This window comes from Dendropsophus ebraccatus, chromosome 6 (genome assembly GCF_027789765.1).
Source record: "Dendropsophus ebraccatus isolate aDenEbr1 chromosome 6, aDenEbr1.pat, whole genome shotgun sequence".
Taxonomy (NCBI): Eukaryota; Metazoa; Chordata; class Amphibia; order Anura; family Hylidae; genus Dendropsophus; species Dendropsophus ebraccatus.
In genome coordinates, this window is record NC_091459.1 from 41,396,435 (window position 1) to 41,413,157 (window position 16,723).

General features: G+C 46.1%; 1 protein-coding gene across 2 annotated transcripts in view; it reads left to right on the forward strand.

Annotated features, from left to right (window-relative positions):
• The first annotated feature begins 540 nt into the window (after positions 1–540).
• NT5DC1 (5'-nucleotidase domain containing 1) overlaps positions 541–16,723 on the forward strand; it is a 205,785-nt gene continuing 189,602 nt past the window's right edge. The window contains exons 1-4 of one of the 2 annotated variants that reach the window (XM_069974871.1): positions 541–971; positions 10,378–10,469; positions 12,211–12,282; positions 14,622–14,731. In XM_069974871.1, the coding sequence (XP_069830972.1) occupies positions 879–971; positions 10,378–10,469; positions 12,211–12,282; positions 14,622–14,731 (367 nt within the window). In that variant the 5' untranslated portion in view covers positions 541–878. Of the gene's footprint in view, positions 972–1,249; positions 1,316–10,377; positions 10,470–12,210; positions 12,283–14,621; positions 14,732–16,723 lie in introns of those variants that run through there. The other variant, XM_069974873.1, reaches the window with a different exon arrangement.

Consider the following 16,723-nt stretch of genomic DNA (forward strand, 5'->3'; position numbering starts at 1 on the left):
AAAATCTGCTGCGATACAGTACGTGTGAAGCTACCCTAAGGGTGCATTCACACATACAGAATCTGCAGCAGATTTGATGCTGTGTTTAGTTAGATGAAATCTGCTGCGGATCCAGAACGTGGGAACGTACCCTAAAATTGTAAAGTTCTAGTTAATAGTTGATCAGGTAAAAAAAAAAAATAAACTAATTTGTCCATATTTTATCTGCAAAAAACACAGATCTCATAGACTACTATTGGCTAATTTGTACCGCAATCCATGCCATACACTAGGAGATACCCTATTTTTTGACAGAACAAATTGCGGATCCGTGAAGAAGTAGACGGTGACTAACACAACAGAAATCGGTGGGTACTGGTGGATCCTGTGACTGCGGACAAGTTTGCAGCATGGGTGGATAAAGTCTGCAGCCACCTCTGCGCCATACCCAACCTGGTACAGCAGTGACATCGCTTTTTTATGGTTCCTCATCTCCATTAAATTAAAAATTGCTGCATTCTGCAAGTTGTGTGAAAACGTTAAGGAGCTGCATTGCCCGATAACACTATATAGCGCTAGAATGTGTTATTTATAACAGCACCCAGAGACAGCATTGGCGCATGTGGTGAGCGGCCATGTACACAAGCATGTCATGACAGACTCTTCTACTACAGAAAACGTCCCTCAGCTTGGAGACGCTGTGTACTGCATGATAACAGGCGGACGAGGTGCAGGATACGGCCAGCTTGCGGTACCGCAAGACGTGCTGCGGCTGTCCTAAACACTAGCGGGAAACAGTGAGGAGCGGCGAAGCCTATTGACAGCAGCTCAGCCCCGGGTCAGGGTGCCGCTCACCGCGCTGCTCTCCCCTCACAGCGCTCCCTTCTTCCCGCCAAAACATGAGCGCCCACTTCTCCCTCTCAGACTGCGATGTCATCGGCTTCGACCTGGACCACACTCTGTGCCGCTACCGGCTGCAGGAATCCAGCAAGGTGAGTGTGCGAGAAGTGGGGGGTGGGGGGGGGCGGCGGCTACAGAGGCGCGCGGCACAATAGAAGCCGCCCGTCACCGCGCCGTCCATAACGCAGACCCAAGCCGAGGATCTGATTGACAGCACGAACCACGTCCTCACTGCCTGTCACCCGTTCCTCGCCGCAGTTAGCGAGGGAAGGGTTAATAAGCAGTTACCAGGCAGACAGGCCCGAGTGATAATGCAACACAGCCTATGTGCGCCTGCGTACTTGTGACGTAATTACTTAGCGACGTCATTAGGTGCTGTGGTGACCTGCGCCGGTTGCTATAGCAATGAATGAGCGATGCATACTATAGTGCAATGGTCTGCAGATACTCTGTTAACCAAAGTAGAATTATTTTGGCCATTTGTGATAATGTGATGTAACCCCTGAGGGACCAAGCTAATTTTGGCTGCAAGGCCCATTTTTCAAGTCTGACCTGTCTAACTGTACATGCAGGATGGCACACCTGTAGGAGTTTTTCAAAGCATCCCGCTGCGCCGGACAACCGATATGTACGTTTTAACTTAAAGGGACAATTGTGCTGATAATCCCTGCAGCAGTGTATAGAGCTACTAGGCAGCTTGATGTTTAATCAAGCCGTGCAAGGCTGGCAGAGGGGCGGCAACTAGTCGGCTGGGACTAGTCACGGCTCTCTGTCTGTCAGCACGCAGTGCGAGGATTTAACAGACCTCTTTGCGTGTCAATCATCCTGTGCTGAAAGGGAGAGAACGGTTACTAGTCCCAGACAGTTCCCCGCCCAGATGACTAGTTGCCACCCTTCTCCCAGCCTCGTGCGGCTTGATTAACCCCATCACATCAGCAATCTGTATAAATACGTTCCTACTGCACATACCCCCTGTAGTAGGAATGTACATATACGTTCCTGACTGAGGGTCTGACTAATGTGTTCGGGACTGCTGCAGTGAGAGCAGTCCTGCACACATCAGTGTCCGAGGATCCCAGCATAATAAGTGGCAGCTGTGATCGCATGGCATAGCATAGATCAGTACATGCAATCTATTGATTGCAGGTTTTAGGGTGCCTTCACACATACCGACTCGCAGCGTTAATAACGCTGCGAGTCGGGTAGGTCCTGGCAGATCACTGTCAGTACATACACGCAGTGGTCTGAACGACCGCTGCGTGTATGTAATTCTGCCGGCCGCTTAAAGCCTTCTGATGCCGCCCGTTTCCCGCTCCGCTCTGTATACATACCTCCTCGCTCCACGGGGTCCCGGCGTCCTGCTCTCGCGCCCTGCCAATCAGTGTGTTGCCCTGCCACAGCCACTGAATTACATACATCGTTCAAACCGCTGCTTGTATGTACTGACAGTGATCTGCGTAATAAAAAAGTAATTTAAAAGTATTAAAAAAAATCTTATACCCCCCCCATAAAAGTTTAATATACTTCCTTGTCCATTATAAAAAAATAAAAATATTTAAAATAAACAACAAATTTAAATTATAAATCGTAGCGTGTGGAATTGTCTGATCTATTAAAACCCCCTTCTGATGCCGCCCGTCTGATCTATTAAAATATAATATATGTTCACGCACAGTAAACTGGGGGAAAAACACCAGGATTGCTGATTTCTCGTGCGTCTTATTGGGGGACACAGATACCATGGGTATAGGCTGCTGCCACTAGGAGGCGCTGACACTAAGAGAAACAAAGGAAGTGACTCCTGAGCAGGATATACCCGCCCACAGGCACTGAGCTAAACCAGTTTAGCTTAGTGTCAGTAGGAGGCAGACACAGGTCTGGGTTCTCCAGACCAGTTTCTTCCTTTATGTTTAGTTAGTTAGATTTCTTTTTCCTTCTAGGTCCTATGGATTCTTGGGCACGGTGGGTTATCTAAAACTCACCCTGATCCCCCCCCACTATGCAACCAGGGAACAGACCATAAATGTAAATGGGCTGTGACCCCTCGGTCGCCACCGGCCGGCAACGTGACACCAGGGCCCCAGATCAGTCTGACTATCTGGTCGCCTTTCTGCGGACTCTGTATCCGCACAGCCCCTTCCCGCCTCGCCCCCCAAAGCTTGGCGCGTTAAGGTGAGGCACCCACCGGCTGAAGACTACAATGGTAAGTATGTGCTCCTATATGGTGAGTATATTCCCCCTGCCCTCCCTCCCAGGCCGCCATTTTACTCCACATAGGCAGCTCTCCCTCTCCAGTCACTTGCAGCCCTCCCCAGGCAGATGCTCCTCTCCCCTCAGTCGGTAGCAGGCCAGCCCTCTCCACCATTTTATTCTTATTAGTGTCTCTCTCTGGTGCCATGGGGCACACTGTGAGGGATGTTCCTCCCCTGACTGGGTGCTGCGCAGCTTCCCGCACTTTTCCTTTCATGTGGCTCTAGAGACCATACTAAAGGATGCTCCGCCCCTTTCCCCTAAGCCCCGCCCCTTACCGGGTGCCGCGGCATCCCGCCCTTCTTCCCTATATTGTGGCTCTCCAGAGTACACACAGGGCTACCTCCGCCCCCTCCCGATATGCCCCGCCCCCTTTCGGGCGCTGCGCGGCCCGCTTCATTGCTTCTCATTATGTTTGGCTCTCACTGGAGCCTGCTCTGGGGATGCCCCGCCTCCTCATGTAAGCCCCGCCCCTTCCGGGTGCCGCGCGGCTCGGAGAATTGCGCCTTTTTTCTTAACTGTGGAGCCTGCACTGGAATGCTCCGCCCCCTCCCGGCAGGCCCCGCCCCCTTCGGGAGTCGGGTGGGCCTCAGCATCCCACCTTAATCTTACCTGTGGCTCTCGGTGGAGCCTTCACAGTAAGATGCTCCGCCCCCTCCCGGTAGGCCCCGCCCCTTTTCGGGTGCAGTGCGTACCGCGGCATCCCCCCTTTTGGCTCTCTCCAGAGCCTGCACTGAGGGATGCTGCTTCCCCTTCCCCCTGCCGTGTGTGTGTGTGTGCGGTCTCCTGATGGAGCTACCACACACACTGCCCTTCTATTCCAGCAGCTTGGGACACCTGATGCACCTCTCCTGCCACCTACTGGTGGAAGTGGTTATTACACCATTACATATATGAGAATGGCTTGCATCATGTTTTATTATGGCCAACGTTCCATATAATGTTCCAGCAACCCTTGGTCTGCAGATCAAGCATTTTTGGTGCTGGTTGACACCTCTGTGTCAGATTTTATATATATAAGATTACATTAATACTTATATACACACACTCTGGTTCCCCTCCAACCACATACGCACAGACATATTCCCCATCACCATACAGTGTTTCTGTGCCCTCAGTGATATCCTTCTGCTACATGGTGTCACGAGAAGTACATGGAAACAGACACGTTACCCGCTATCCAGGTGGTGTATCTGTGCTCTGAGCAGAACCCTCTGCTACATGGTGTCACGAGAAGTACATGGAACCAGACATGTTACCCGCTATCCAGGCGGTGTATCTGTACTCTGAGAACCCTCTGCTACATGGTGTCTCGAGAAGTACATGGAACCAGACACGTTACCCGCTATCCAGGCGGTGTATCTGTGCTCTGAGCAGAACCCTCTGCTACATGGTGTCACGAGAAGTACATGGAACCAGACATGTTACCCGCTATCCAGGCGGTGTATCTGTACTCTGAGAACCCTCTGCTACATGGTGTCACGAGAAGTACATGGAATCAGACACGTTACCCGCTATCCAGGTGGTGTATCTGTGTTCTGAGCAGAACCCTCTGCTACACGGTGTCTCGAGGAGTACATAAACCCAGACACGTTACACGTTATCAGGGCGGTGTATGTGCTCTGAGCAGAACCCTCTGCTACACAGTGTCACGGTAAGTACACGGAACCAGACACGTTACCTGTTTCCAGGCAGTGTATCTGTGCTCTGAGCAGAACCCTCTGCTATACAGTGTCACGGTGAGGACACGGAACCAGACACGTTACCTGTTTCCAGACAGTGTATCTGTGCTCTGAGCAGAACCCTCTGCTACACAGTGTCACGGTAAGTACACGGAACCAGACACGTTACCTGTTTCCAGACAGTGTATCTGTGCTCTGAGCAGAACCCTCTGCTACACAGTGTCACGGTATGTACATGGAACCAGACACGTTACTCATTGACAAATTATCTCTGAGCAGAACCCTCTGCTACATGGTTTCACAAGCAGGACATGAGACCAGACACATTACCGTTCCTAAGGGGACTACTGTGTTCTTGAGGCAGAATCCTTTGCTAAATGGTGTCGCAAGCAGGACATGGAACCAGACACATTACCTATTACTATGCTGTGTTCCTGGGCTCTCACAACAGAACCGTCTGCTACATGGTTTGTTAGACAGGTTATGGGACCAGACTCATCACCCATTGCCAGTCGTTGTTTTGGTGTTACTCAGAGCTTCCAGTCCTGTCACTCACATCACCCATTAGCGGGCGGTGCTTCAGACCTGCCTCTCATCTTCATGACATAGATTCCTTTACTACATGATGTCACGGACATAGAACTGGACATGTTACCCCCTCCCAGGTGGTGGTACAAGGTTATTCAGAGCTCTGCCCTCTGCTGCATGATATGGCTCCAACTACATTACCTGTAGTTCGGTGTTCAGATTGTGGTATTCTGTTACACAATGTAATACACCACCTTCAGGTCTGCTCACTATCCTGGTGATGCTGGGCAGTTCTCGTATCCAGTCCTCATTTACATTGGGACACAGTCCTGATCTCTTCCCTGCTCCCAGAGCACACACTGTAGGCTTCTGTTTACAGGTCTGACCAGGCACATTACCTGCTTCCAGTCCAGGTATTTGTATCTCTTGAATGCTGGTCTTCTGTTACTTACTGCTTGCAGCTACTCTGCTCGTGTTACCCTGTATATTACCTTTCATCCTCGTAGGACTTCCATGATCTGTGCCTGTCACTTCAGGGGATCATCATGGGGTAACTTGTTACTACACCATGTTGTCTTCTATATGTTTCCACTAACAAGTCTTATTGCCTGCTCTCAGGCAGCGTAACCTTGTTGTATTCCTCTTGGGCCGTATCCTTTCTAAAGCCCAAGCATCCTGCTACGTGTCCCACTACTCAAGGTACAGAACCCCTCGCTTTACCTGCCCCCGGACTGTTGGACTCTCATACTCTGGTCCTCTGAATGGCCGGCAGCATACAGATCCGGTCACTATTTCATCCTGGTACTGTCAGGGTGGTTCTTCTGTCCTTTGTCTGGGCATAACTACCATGTTCTGACATTTGTCTCGCTGGCTGTTTCCCAGTAGTATGGCTTGTATTGCTTAGGCCGTCCCCTCTTTGATCTGGGTGAAGTGAGGCCTCTCGGCTCCTCAGGTAAAACAGTAAAGGGTTTCTTCTACCCCTGGTGTATGTAGGACATCAATTGCCTACATGTCTATCACAGTGCTACTTTAGGACTCCTCCTTCTGCATCTGCCTATGGCCAACATGGCAAGTATTTAGTCTTCTCTCTTAGGCAGCTGCAGTCTCACAGGGTGAGGATTTCCTGTTTACTGCCTGTACGGTTTCTCTACCGTCCTACGCATAGGTGTATGGTCTCTTCATGGTCTAGCTTCTCCAGGTGTCCTTGCTTGGCCATATGGACTATGAAGCATTGTTCTCAGTTCAGGGTTTTGCAGTGCTCCCGCTTACACCATTACTCCTTCTCCCTGGCTTAATGCACTGTTTGTGCATGACCCCCCCATCCTGGGTTTGGTTTTTTACCACTCAGTCAGAAAATATTCAAGCAGCCCTTCCCTCCTCCAGGAGGATGGAATATTTAGTATAAGTATCCTCCTGAGGACTGCTATTCCGTAATAGCTTCTTCCGACAGGCAGGTGTGGGTTTCTGACCCTCACTGGCCTCTATGAGCACTCCTGCTTGACTTCCTTGTCCTTGGTCTTCTTGTTGACCGAGCTCTTGTCTCCCATGTGGATTCCTTGAGAACTTACTCCCTTAAGGGTTTCCTCTCCTTGGAAACAGGGTTGTTCACTGGCCCATGTCTGGCCCTACCTTTTATCGTCTCCAAACCTATCGCATTCTGGCAGGACTTACATTTGCTGTTCTGCTCTTACCAAGCAACGTCTCTGCTCACCCTTTGAGGCGTTGGTTTCTGGATCTAGTCTACATATGGACTCTAGTCTATGTATTACCTGTTGTGCCCATTGTCCTGTGACAACTCCCATGCCCATCAGCCTTACCTTGACCTCCCTTGACAGTTGTCTTCTGGGACTCCAGGCTCTCGAGTACCTCTAGGCTTCCTTGGAGCGGAGTGTTTTATATGATCAACCTCCTTTCTAAGGCTCTAACAGCCCATGGAGTTGTTTTTTCCCCGGCTTACCGGCTTTCCTCTGCTCCTCTTTTCTGTCGGGCACTGCGGGGTACCAGGTACTACTGTACTCCTTCCAGGACAACTTACTCAAGATTCTGATCTTGGTTTTCCTTCCTCCAGCTCCTAGGCCTATGGAGCTTCCAGCCTGGCCATTCTTCCCAGCTCCATAGTCAAGGACGCAGCTTCTCCTGCATCTCATGTGGCACCTTCTATGAGAGACGCTCTTTCCGCTCTCTCCTTTATTTGACGCCTTAGGCCTCTATGTGCCATGAAACATTTTCCAGTCTCTCCCGTCATGGTTGTATTTGACTTTTATTCTGTTCTACCTCAGAGTAAGTCCCTGCCGCCTGTGATCGCCTACTTGGCTGGGCGTCTGCTTTTTTTCCCCACATCTAGCCTACTAGTTCTGTTGGACTCGATGTTACATCATGTTGCTGGCTTCCAGGATGGACACAGCCCACTCTGTCTGCCGTGCAGCACGTTGCTCCAGGGACTAGACACTCTTTTTCCTTTGCCGCGGACCTGTAGGGGTTTTTCTCTGATGCATTCAGCATCATCCCTTACTCTCTTCCTAGTTGATGGTTGTGTTGGTGCTATTCTGTGCCTTCTCACCAAGCGCTCTTGTCTAGCGGTTCTCTTTCCCACCCCATGGACTGCTTTTGGACGTCCCATGGTATCTGTGTCCCCCAATAAGACGCACGAGAAAAGAGGATTTTTTACTCACCGTAAAATCTCTTTCTCGTAGTCTTCATTGGGGGACACAGCACCCACCCATTTTCTTTTGGGGTTTTTCCTCGGTATGGTAGTTTTCTCCGTTTTTGGTGTTATTCCTACTTTACCTGTACTTGACTTCTCCTACTGCTCTTGTACAAACTGGTTTAGCTCAGTGCCTGTGGGCGGGTATATCCTGCTCAGGAGTCACTTCCTTTGTTTCTCTTAGTGTCAGCGCCTCCTAGTGGCAGCAGCCTATACCCATGGTATCTGTGTCCCCCAATGAAGACTACGAGAAAGAGATTTTACGGTGAGTAAAAAATCCTCTTTTTTATTATATATTATAAATTTATAGATCAGAAAAAAATATTAAAAAGGCATCAAAATGATCAATAAGATATTAATAGAAACTAGAGATCATGGCGCAAAAAATAACACCCCAACCAGCCCTGTAGGTGGAAAAATAAAAGCGCTATGGCTCTTAGAAGGAGAGGAGGAACATTGCACTAATTTGACCTGGACATCCGTGCATCAATGGTCTTGGTCTTGAAGCGGTTAAACATCTTGTTCTCCTCGGCAAAGCTACTGCTGCAGCAGTGGCAGGTACATGCCGCAAGCTACACAGTAGCTCTATGCACTGCTGCAGGGAACCAGATCAGCACAATCAGACTGGTTGGTTCCCTTCAAGTGATTCTGAGATTTTTTATTTTTTTTTAGTGAGCATTTGTAAAAAGCAAAATGTAGCAAAAATCTGGAAAAAAAATGCATTTTCACATCCTCCATTTTTAAGAAATATAGTTATAGCAAATAGATGAGCTAATAATTCTCATTTGCAATATATTTACTTAATGTAGACATCATTTGGTAAACGTTATTTTAGTATTTTTGGATTCATTTTAATGATAATTTCCATGGTTAATTTCTGATATGGATTTGAGCTCTGTATGTTAGAAACCCCCTTTTTAAAAACAGCAATCATCAAAGAATTTGAGGATGTAGAAAGATAAGGGAATAAGTATTCAGAAATCTAGATTAATGGTGCGTTCACACCTACAGGATCTGCAGCTGATTTTCTGCAGCAGATTTCATTTAAATAACTGAACACAGCATCAAATCTGCTGCAGATCTGCTGCAGATCCTGTAAGTGTGAACGCACCCTAAAGGGGTTATCCAGCGCTACAAAAACATGGCCACTTTTCCCCCTACTGTTGTCTCCACTTCAGGTGCAGTTTGCAATTAAGCTCCATTTACTTCAATGGAACTGAGTTTCAAAACCCCACCCAAACTGGAGACAACAGTAGGGGGAAAGTGGCCATGTTTTTGTAGGACTGGATAAACCCTTTAAGGTTCAAACTGAGTAAGACAGGTGGACATTCCAAGTGGAGCCCCCACCGCAAACTCCACTCGGAATCCCGCCTGCCTCATTGTCTCAATGTAATGTGTTTCGCGCCACTGCTGTCCGCCGCTCTCTGCTCAAAGAATTAACAATTGTCAATTCTCTGAGTGGAGGAGAGCGGAGTTGTGTAACACATAACATTGAGACACTGAGACACTTTAGTGCGGTCTTCTCCCAGCTTATTCTCCCAATCAGTACAGGACTGAACACTCTGACCTGGATTGATCAAAACTTTTGACATGTCTACAAGACGCTGCATGCACTGTGAGGCCATGTTCAGACCTTGTAAGAGACCGGCTGTTCCGTGACCCTGCTGGGTCATGGAACAGCCGATCTCAAAGAAGATTATCCCGGCCGGTACTACAGTACCGGCCGGATGATCTTTAGTGCCGCTTAGTTCTGATGCGGGTGCATCCATGCGATCCTGCATCAAAACTCCCCAGTGCACACTATGGAGCGTGCGGCCGGAGCCGCTCGCTCCATAGTGTGCACTGACAGGGTTTTCTGTGGCCGCTATTCAATGAATAGCGGCCGCAGAAAACTGACATGTCAGTTTCTCACAGCGTCGCTAGGGATTCCGTCCGGAGTGTATACTATGTGACTATGTGTAAACACTCCGTCCGGGATTCCATAGACGGCAACGGCATGTGTATTTTCGTATTTACCACGGCCGTTGTTGCACTTGGCAACAACGGCCGTAGTTTTATGAAAATATATGTAGTGTGAACATAGCAATATTACCAGTAAAGGGGCCACTTTTATTGTTTATTTAATTAATGTGTTGTTGTTTTTTTAACATAAGAGTCTAAGTAAAATGCATCAGTGGTATGTGTTGGAGTCTTTCTCTGGAGAAGCTTATACTTTTAATGAAGTATGAAAGCTGAAATAGGGTAGAAACAAAACGTGTGCGTCTAGATTTTTTTTTCATTGTTAAAATTGTTTAAAATTTCAATTGTTTTAAACTCCTCTTTTGTCTTTACCAGTTAATTTATGACAGTTTTGCCCAGTACCTAGTGGCCGAAAAAGGTTATAAGGAAGACTTGCTAACGGTGACATCTGAAGAGTGGGACTTCTGGTAATCGTCTAATATACATTATACAGTATGACGTCAAGTTAAAAATATAATGTGTTGAAGGGGGTCATCCAAGCTTGAAATGGTGACAGACAAATGTAAACATTTTCTTTTCACTATGACACAATGCTGTCTGCTGCCACCTCTGTCAGGAACTGCCCAAAACAGTAGCAAATCCCAATGGAAAACCTTTCCTGCTTTGAACAGTTCCTGTCACAGGATAGAAAGAAAACACCACTTCCTGCAGGACCTACAGCCGCTGATAAGTGCTGGTAGACAGGAGACAGAGGGGGACATTTATCAAGCGTCTGCCCGAGACGTATGCCAGGGAGAAGTTGCAGATTCGCCCCTTCTCCCAGGCGTACGCCTGCTGTATGCCCCGCTCACCCGATGGGTGGGCTGGGGGGCGTGCCAAAATGGGGAGGAGGCGTGGCCTCCTCCCACTCCTCATTTATCATGATTTACACCTGCTCGCAGGAGTAAATCATGATCAAAATCTACACCTGCTAGAAGCAGGTGTAGATTTTGTACGGCGGGCGCAGTTCGGGCGCCCGGCCGGATTCACTCAGAGGCGTGCGCCTTTTAGTGAATCCTGCCGGGAAAAGGGGACGGGCCTAATATAAGACTGGCATACTTGTACGCCGGTCTTCATACATCCCCCCCAGAGAGTTTGTAAGTAGAGATGAGCACAACTCTGGCAAGCTCAAGTCCATCTGAACCCGAGCGTGTGGCATTTGATTAGCAGTGGCTGAACAAGTCGCATGCAACCCTACGGCTGCCTGAAAACATGCATGCAGTCATAAGCCATAGGCTGTATCCATGTTTTCCATGATTTGGGTTGCATCCAACTTCCAACCGGTAATCAATTACAGAGCGTTAGGGTTTGTTGGAACCCGAGTGTGCATAAGGTTTACTCATCCGACTCTCTAGTCCTTAGGCATGGTAGTCACACTACGTTTTTGCAATCTGTTTTCTTCATCCGTTTTTGGAAAAAACGGATGCATTTGTGTGCATCCGTTTTAATCCGTTTACCCATTGACTTCCATTATTAACAAAAAAATGCATACGTTTTTTTTAACGTACACCCATTTTTTTTTTAACGTACACACAAACCTAGCTGACCTTACTTTTGTGTACGTTAAAAAAACGGAAGCGTTTTGATCCGTTTTTATTTAAATAATGGAAGTCAATGTGAAAACAGATCAAAACGAGTGCACACAAATGCATCTGTTTTTTCCATCTGTTTTTCATCCTTTTTTGCAAAAACAGATAAAAAAAAAAAACGGATTGCAAAAACGTAGTGTTAACCCAGCCTTACCAGGAAGCCTTCTTAGTTATAGCTGCCAAAACAATGTTATAATTACCAAGAAAGTATTTTGCCATTGACAGTAAATAAAATAAATATGTACGCTTTATAGATCATCATATGTTTCAACAGGATTATGTAATGGGCAGAACATTCTTTGCATTATAACCCTAGAGATGTAAAACAGAATCAATCCAAACATATCAAGAGTGCAACCTGACAATTTCCTATTCATTTAAATAGAGCGCATGATTACATCGTATAATACGGCTATAACCCAAATTTACAGCTGTATACCTACAGTATTTTACAACAGTTTTTTTTTTCAGTGTGAACCCAGCCAAAAATATTGCTGACAAATTTATGGAGGAGTTTAAAAGAACTGGAAGTGCACTTTGTCCATAGTTTTATAACACATTTTTCTACTATTTGTTTCAGCTGCAAAGGCTTGGTGCTGGATTTAGAAGAAGGAAACTTTCTTAAACTTGCTGCAGATGGAACTATTCTCCGGTATATCCTTGAAAATAGTTTTCTTCTCTGAGGCAATTTCACAAAAATGATAGCACATTCTGAATTTATTGCTAAATACTTGGAGCAGTGGCATTCTTAGTGAACCATCACCTACATAAATTACTAGCTGTCTGCTGAATGAACTGAATGATAATGCAGCCTATAATATGACCCAGTATGTAAGATTTATAAGTAGTAGCCAGCAATGCATATTCTACATACTGTTTATTTTATTAAAAACATAATTCCGCTAAATGTGACTCTCTTAGGCTGGGTTCACACTGCGTTTTTGCAATCCGTTTTTTTGACGGACACAAAAACGTAGCTGACACTATTTTTGTGTCCGTTAAAAAAACGGATCCGTTTTGATCCGTTTTTTTACAATGGAAGTCAATGCATCCGTTTTTTGCAAAAAAAGGATGAAAAAAATGGATTGCAAAAACGCAGTGTGAACCTAGCCTTAGTAAACAGAAGCTTGCACAGTGTTTAGCTTATTGCAGTGAATCTGTCTTTACTGCCCCTAACCCACATCTTGTATACATTTATTCTGCAATAGCTATATATGTTATATAAATTAGGTTTGGCAGGATGGCATTGGGGTCTGCAATAATGAGATGCACTTTGTGAATGACTGACTGCTCTTGTACATAGAAAGGAAATTCCTATACCGAAAAAGGGCAGCCCATTTGAAAATCACATGTAGTGCCTTGATGTCTAGGAGTAATGGAAGACAAGTACAATGCCACTGTAAGGCTAGGGCCACACTACATTTATGCAGTCTGTTTTTATTAAAACGGATGCAATTGTGTACAACGTGTTGACCAGGTTTTTGTGTATGCTTGAAATAAATCGCATCCATTTTGATCCTTTTTTTTTTAATAATGGAAGTTGGATCAAAATGGATTGCATGCAATTGCATCTGTTTTTCCATCCATTTTATGCAAAAACAGATGGAAAAACGGACTGCAAAAACGTAGTGTGAACCCACCGTAATATTTTCCAAGGAAGTTTGGAAGCTGTAGTTTCACAATTCAGAAAAAGGTTTAGTAATGGGTTAACCAGTTGAAAAAAAAAGTAATTGCTCGCAAATTGAGACAAGATGGCTCTTTTGTCAATCTAGAAGCAGGCTTGTATAAAGATGCCCCTGTAGGCAAAGACCGCTGTCATTTTGTAAATCAGGGGTCCCCAACTGCCAGTCTGTGGACCAGGACCAAGCTGTAGACGGTTTAGTCAGTGTGCTGGCGCATAATTGTTAGGGGCACAAAATTTTACCCCCCTAAAAATGTCTTCTCCAGCAAGCTGTATTAAATGACGTAATTTCATTGTGCGTCGCCTGTAGAAGAAGACCTGCTTCGGCACAGACAGCAGCTGATTGAATAGAGGACCCAGACATTGCTACAAAGGAGGAAAGATGAATGGAATATTCATTTTTTAAATTAGGTAGGGACTAGGGCCATTTTTGGCGTAAGAGGGCTTAAGCATAACACGAGGGGTACCTAGCAGAGGGGGGATGGGGGTTAACTCCAATACTAAGGGCTTCATAGGGGATTTACTGCAATATTCAGAGCATCATTGGGGGTAGTTAGGGGCATCATGGGTAGTTAACTTCAATACTAGGGGCATGGGGGAGGTTGCAAAGGGGCACAAAACTTTGCTTACTGTTACATTATAAATGTCATGATTAAATGAGACAGTATGCACCAAACGCCAACCTGCTCCATAACCCTTCTGGTGGAAAAATGGTCGGGGACCGCTGATGTAAATGATTCGCTGGTGTTGGGCAGGCAGTCTGTGTTACTGAAGTTTCAGTGGGGGCATGTGAGTGTTACATTCCTAGACATTGCTGATTTACATAGTTTTTTATGCTATTTTAATTGGGCATCATTTATCTCTGCTTGTAATACCCCTTTAGGGTAGTTTCACACATACCGGATCCACAGCGGATTTCACACTGCGAGTTTGCAGCTGCGCCGTGGCTGTGTGTGACGCTCCCGACTCCCCTCGCTCCCTATCAGCCAGTCAGTGCTGCCTGATTGGCTGATGGGGAGCGAGGGAAGCCGGGAACTTCACACACAGACGCGGCACCGAGCAGGTAATGTATACTCGGGGCTGCAGGCGGGCGCCGGCGGGGGGTTAAATGGGCCGGGTCCCATACACGCAGCGGATCCGCTGCGTGTATGGGACCCATTCAGCTTCACAGCACAGGATCTGCAGCGGATTTTGCTGCAAACTCGCAGCGTGAAATCCTCTTCGGATCCGATACGTGTGAAGCTAACCTTAAGTGTAATGTCATCATGAATATAAAATAAACTTAATAACTTTGTTGTCTCTCTTAACAGAGCTTATCATGGGACTAAGGCAATGACGACTGAAATGATTGAAGAGGTTTATGGTGAAAAAAGAGAGTGGAAACATTTTAAAACAATCAATGGGACATATGCACGATCAGGTATGACATTATCACATGAGCTATGGTTGCCCCATACAATATATGGACATACATGAACTTCCCCTACTATTCTGTATTAGCCAGACATCTGCTTTATATGACTCTGCAAAACTACTTCAATTAATACTACTAGTCACCTTAAAGCTAGTTTGGAAAAACTTTTGATATGTCATAGAGACCATCATGAGAACGAGCTTGGAGAATACCACGCTAAGTGTCAGGCTCCTAATGTAAGTCTATGGAGCCCGACTCTTTCACTATCACAAAGCGAGGAGTGGACTGCACTGCAGCACGGTCTTTTCCCGGATCATTCTCATGATCGGTAGGGGTCACGATCAAAACTTTTTCAAACAACAGTGACACTTTAAATGGCCACTGTCTTTACGTGACATGTCATATGTTTTCACTGATTCCATGGATGTGACATCTGTGAATCCATAAAAAAAACATTGTTGTGATGTCAGCGATTGTACCTAGACTTGTACAATTTTAATGGATCCGCGGAAAAAGCGGACTGTTTTTCAAAGATCTTGGAGTTAGCTAGTAGACTTAAATCATGGTGCTTAAAAATCACTGAACCTGTGAATGAAGCTTTTGACCTTAACCTGTAAGTATTTTAACCCCTTCAAGACAGAGCCCTTTGATGCCTGGATGTCCGGGTCAAATTAATACAATGTTCCTCCTTGCCTTCTAAGAGCCATAGCGCTTTTATTTTTCCACCTACAGGGCTGGTTGTGGTGTCTTTTTCTTGCCCCATGATCTCTAGTTTTTACAAATATCATATTGGTGTAACAGAAAAATTTTATTCGTTTTTTATTATTTTTTTTCTGATATATAATTTAACAAAATCAGCAGTCCTGGTGTTTTGCTTTTTTTTTATTTTATTTTACGCCGTTCACCATGTGGGAACAATAATGTTTTAATATATTGGACAATTCCGCACAATACGATATGTAATATGTTTATTTATTTATTTTTTATATTTTTATTTTTATAATGGGCAAGGGGGTATTTTAAACCTTTATTGGGATGGGGGTTTATAAGGGTTTTTAATACTTTAAAAAAAAATTAATGACACTTTTTTTAACACTTTTTCGCTGTTAAACATGCAATCATTAGATTGCATATACTGATCTATGCTATGCCATAGCATAGCATAGATCAGTGTTATTAGCGATCTTTGTAGCATAGCATAGATCAGTGTTATCAGCGATCTTTGTATACAGCCTGCCTGAGAGCAGACTGTATGCACAGATTGCCGAAACGTCAGGATGGAGGTAAGTTACTTACCCAGCCCGTTGGTACATGCGATAGGGACCCCCGCAGCATGGCTGTGGGGGTCTCAATCACTCAGTAATAGAAGCTTGTCCTGTCACTGAGTACCGTAAACGTCTACGATTGCTATAGATCACAGCATTTAAGGGGTTAATGAGACGCAGCTGCCTCTCTCATTACCTCCGGCCCCGGACACACTGATGTGTGCAGGACTGCTCTCACTGCAGCGGTCCCGCACACATCAGTAAGCCCCTGAAGTCAGGAACCTATATATATATTCCTACTGCACAGGGTATGTGCAGTAGGAATGTATGTATACGCATTACTGACAGGAAGGGGGTTATACATTTAAATTTACCTTATTAGGGTACCTTCAAACGAACTTGATCCGCAGTGGATTTTACGCTGCGAATTTGCAGTAAAATCCGCTGTTGATGATGTGAATACATGCTCGCAGCTCGATTGACACCCAGCTGCCAGTATGTAAGTTAACCCCCCGCCGGCTGGAGCATACTGTACCTGCTCCATGATCCGTCTTGTCTCTGGGGTTCCCGGCTGGACGTCCCCCTCAGCCAATCAGTGCGCTGCCCTGCCTCAGCCACTGATTGGCTGAGCAGGACGTGCTCAGACGTCGAGAGCCCCCGAAGCAAGCCGGAGCGCGCAGCAGGTACAGTATGCTCTAGCCGGTGGGGGGTTAACTTACATACTCGCAGCAGG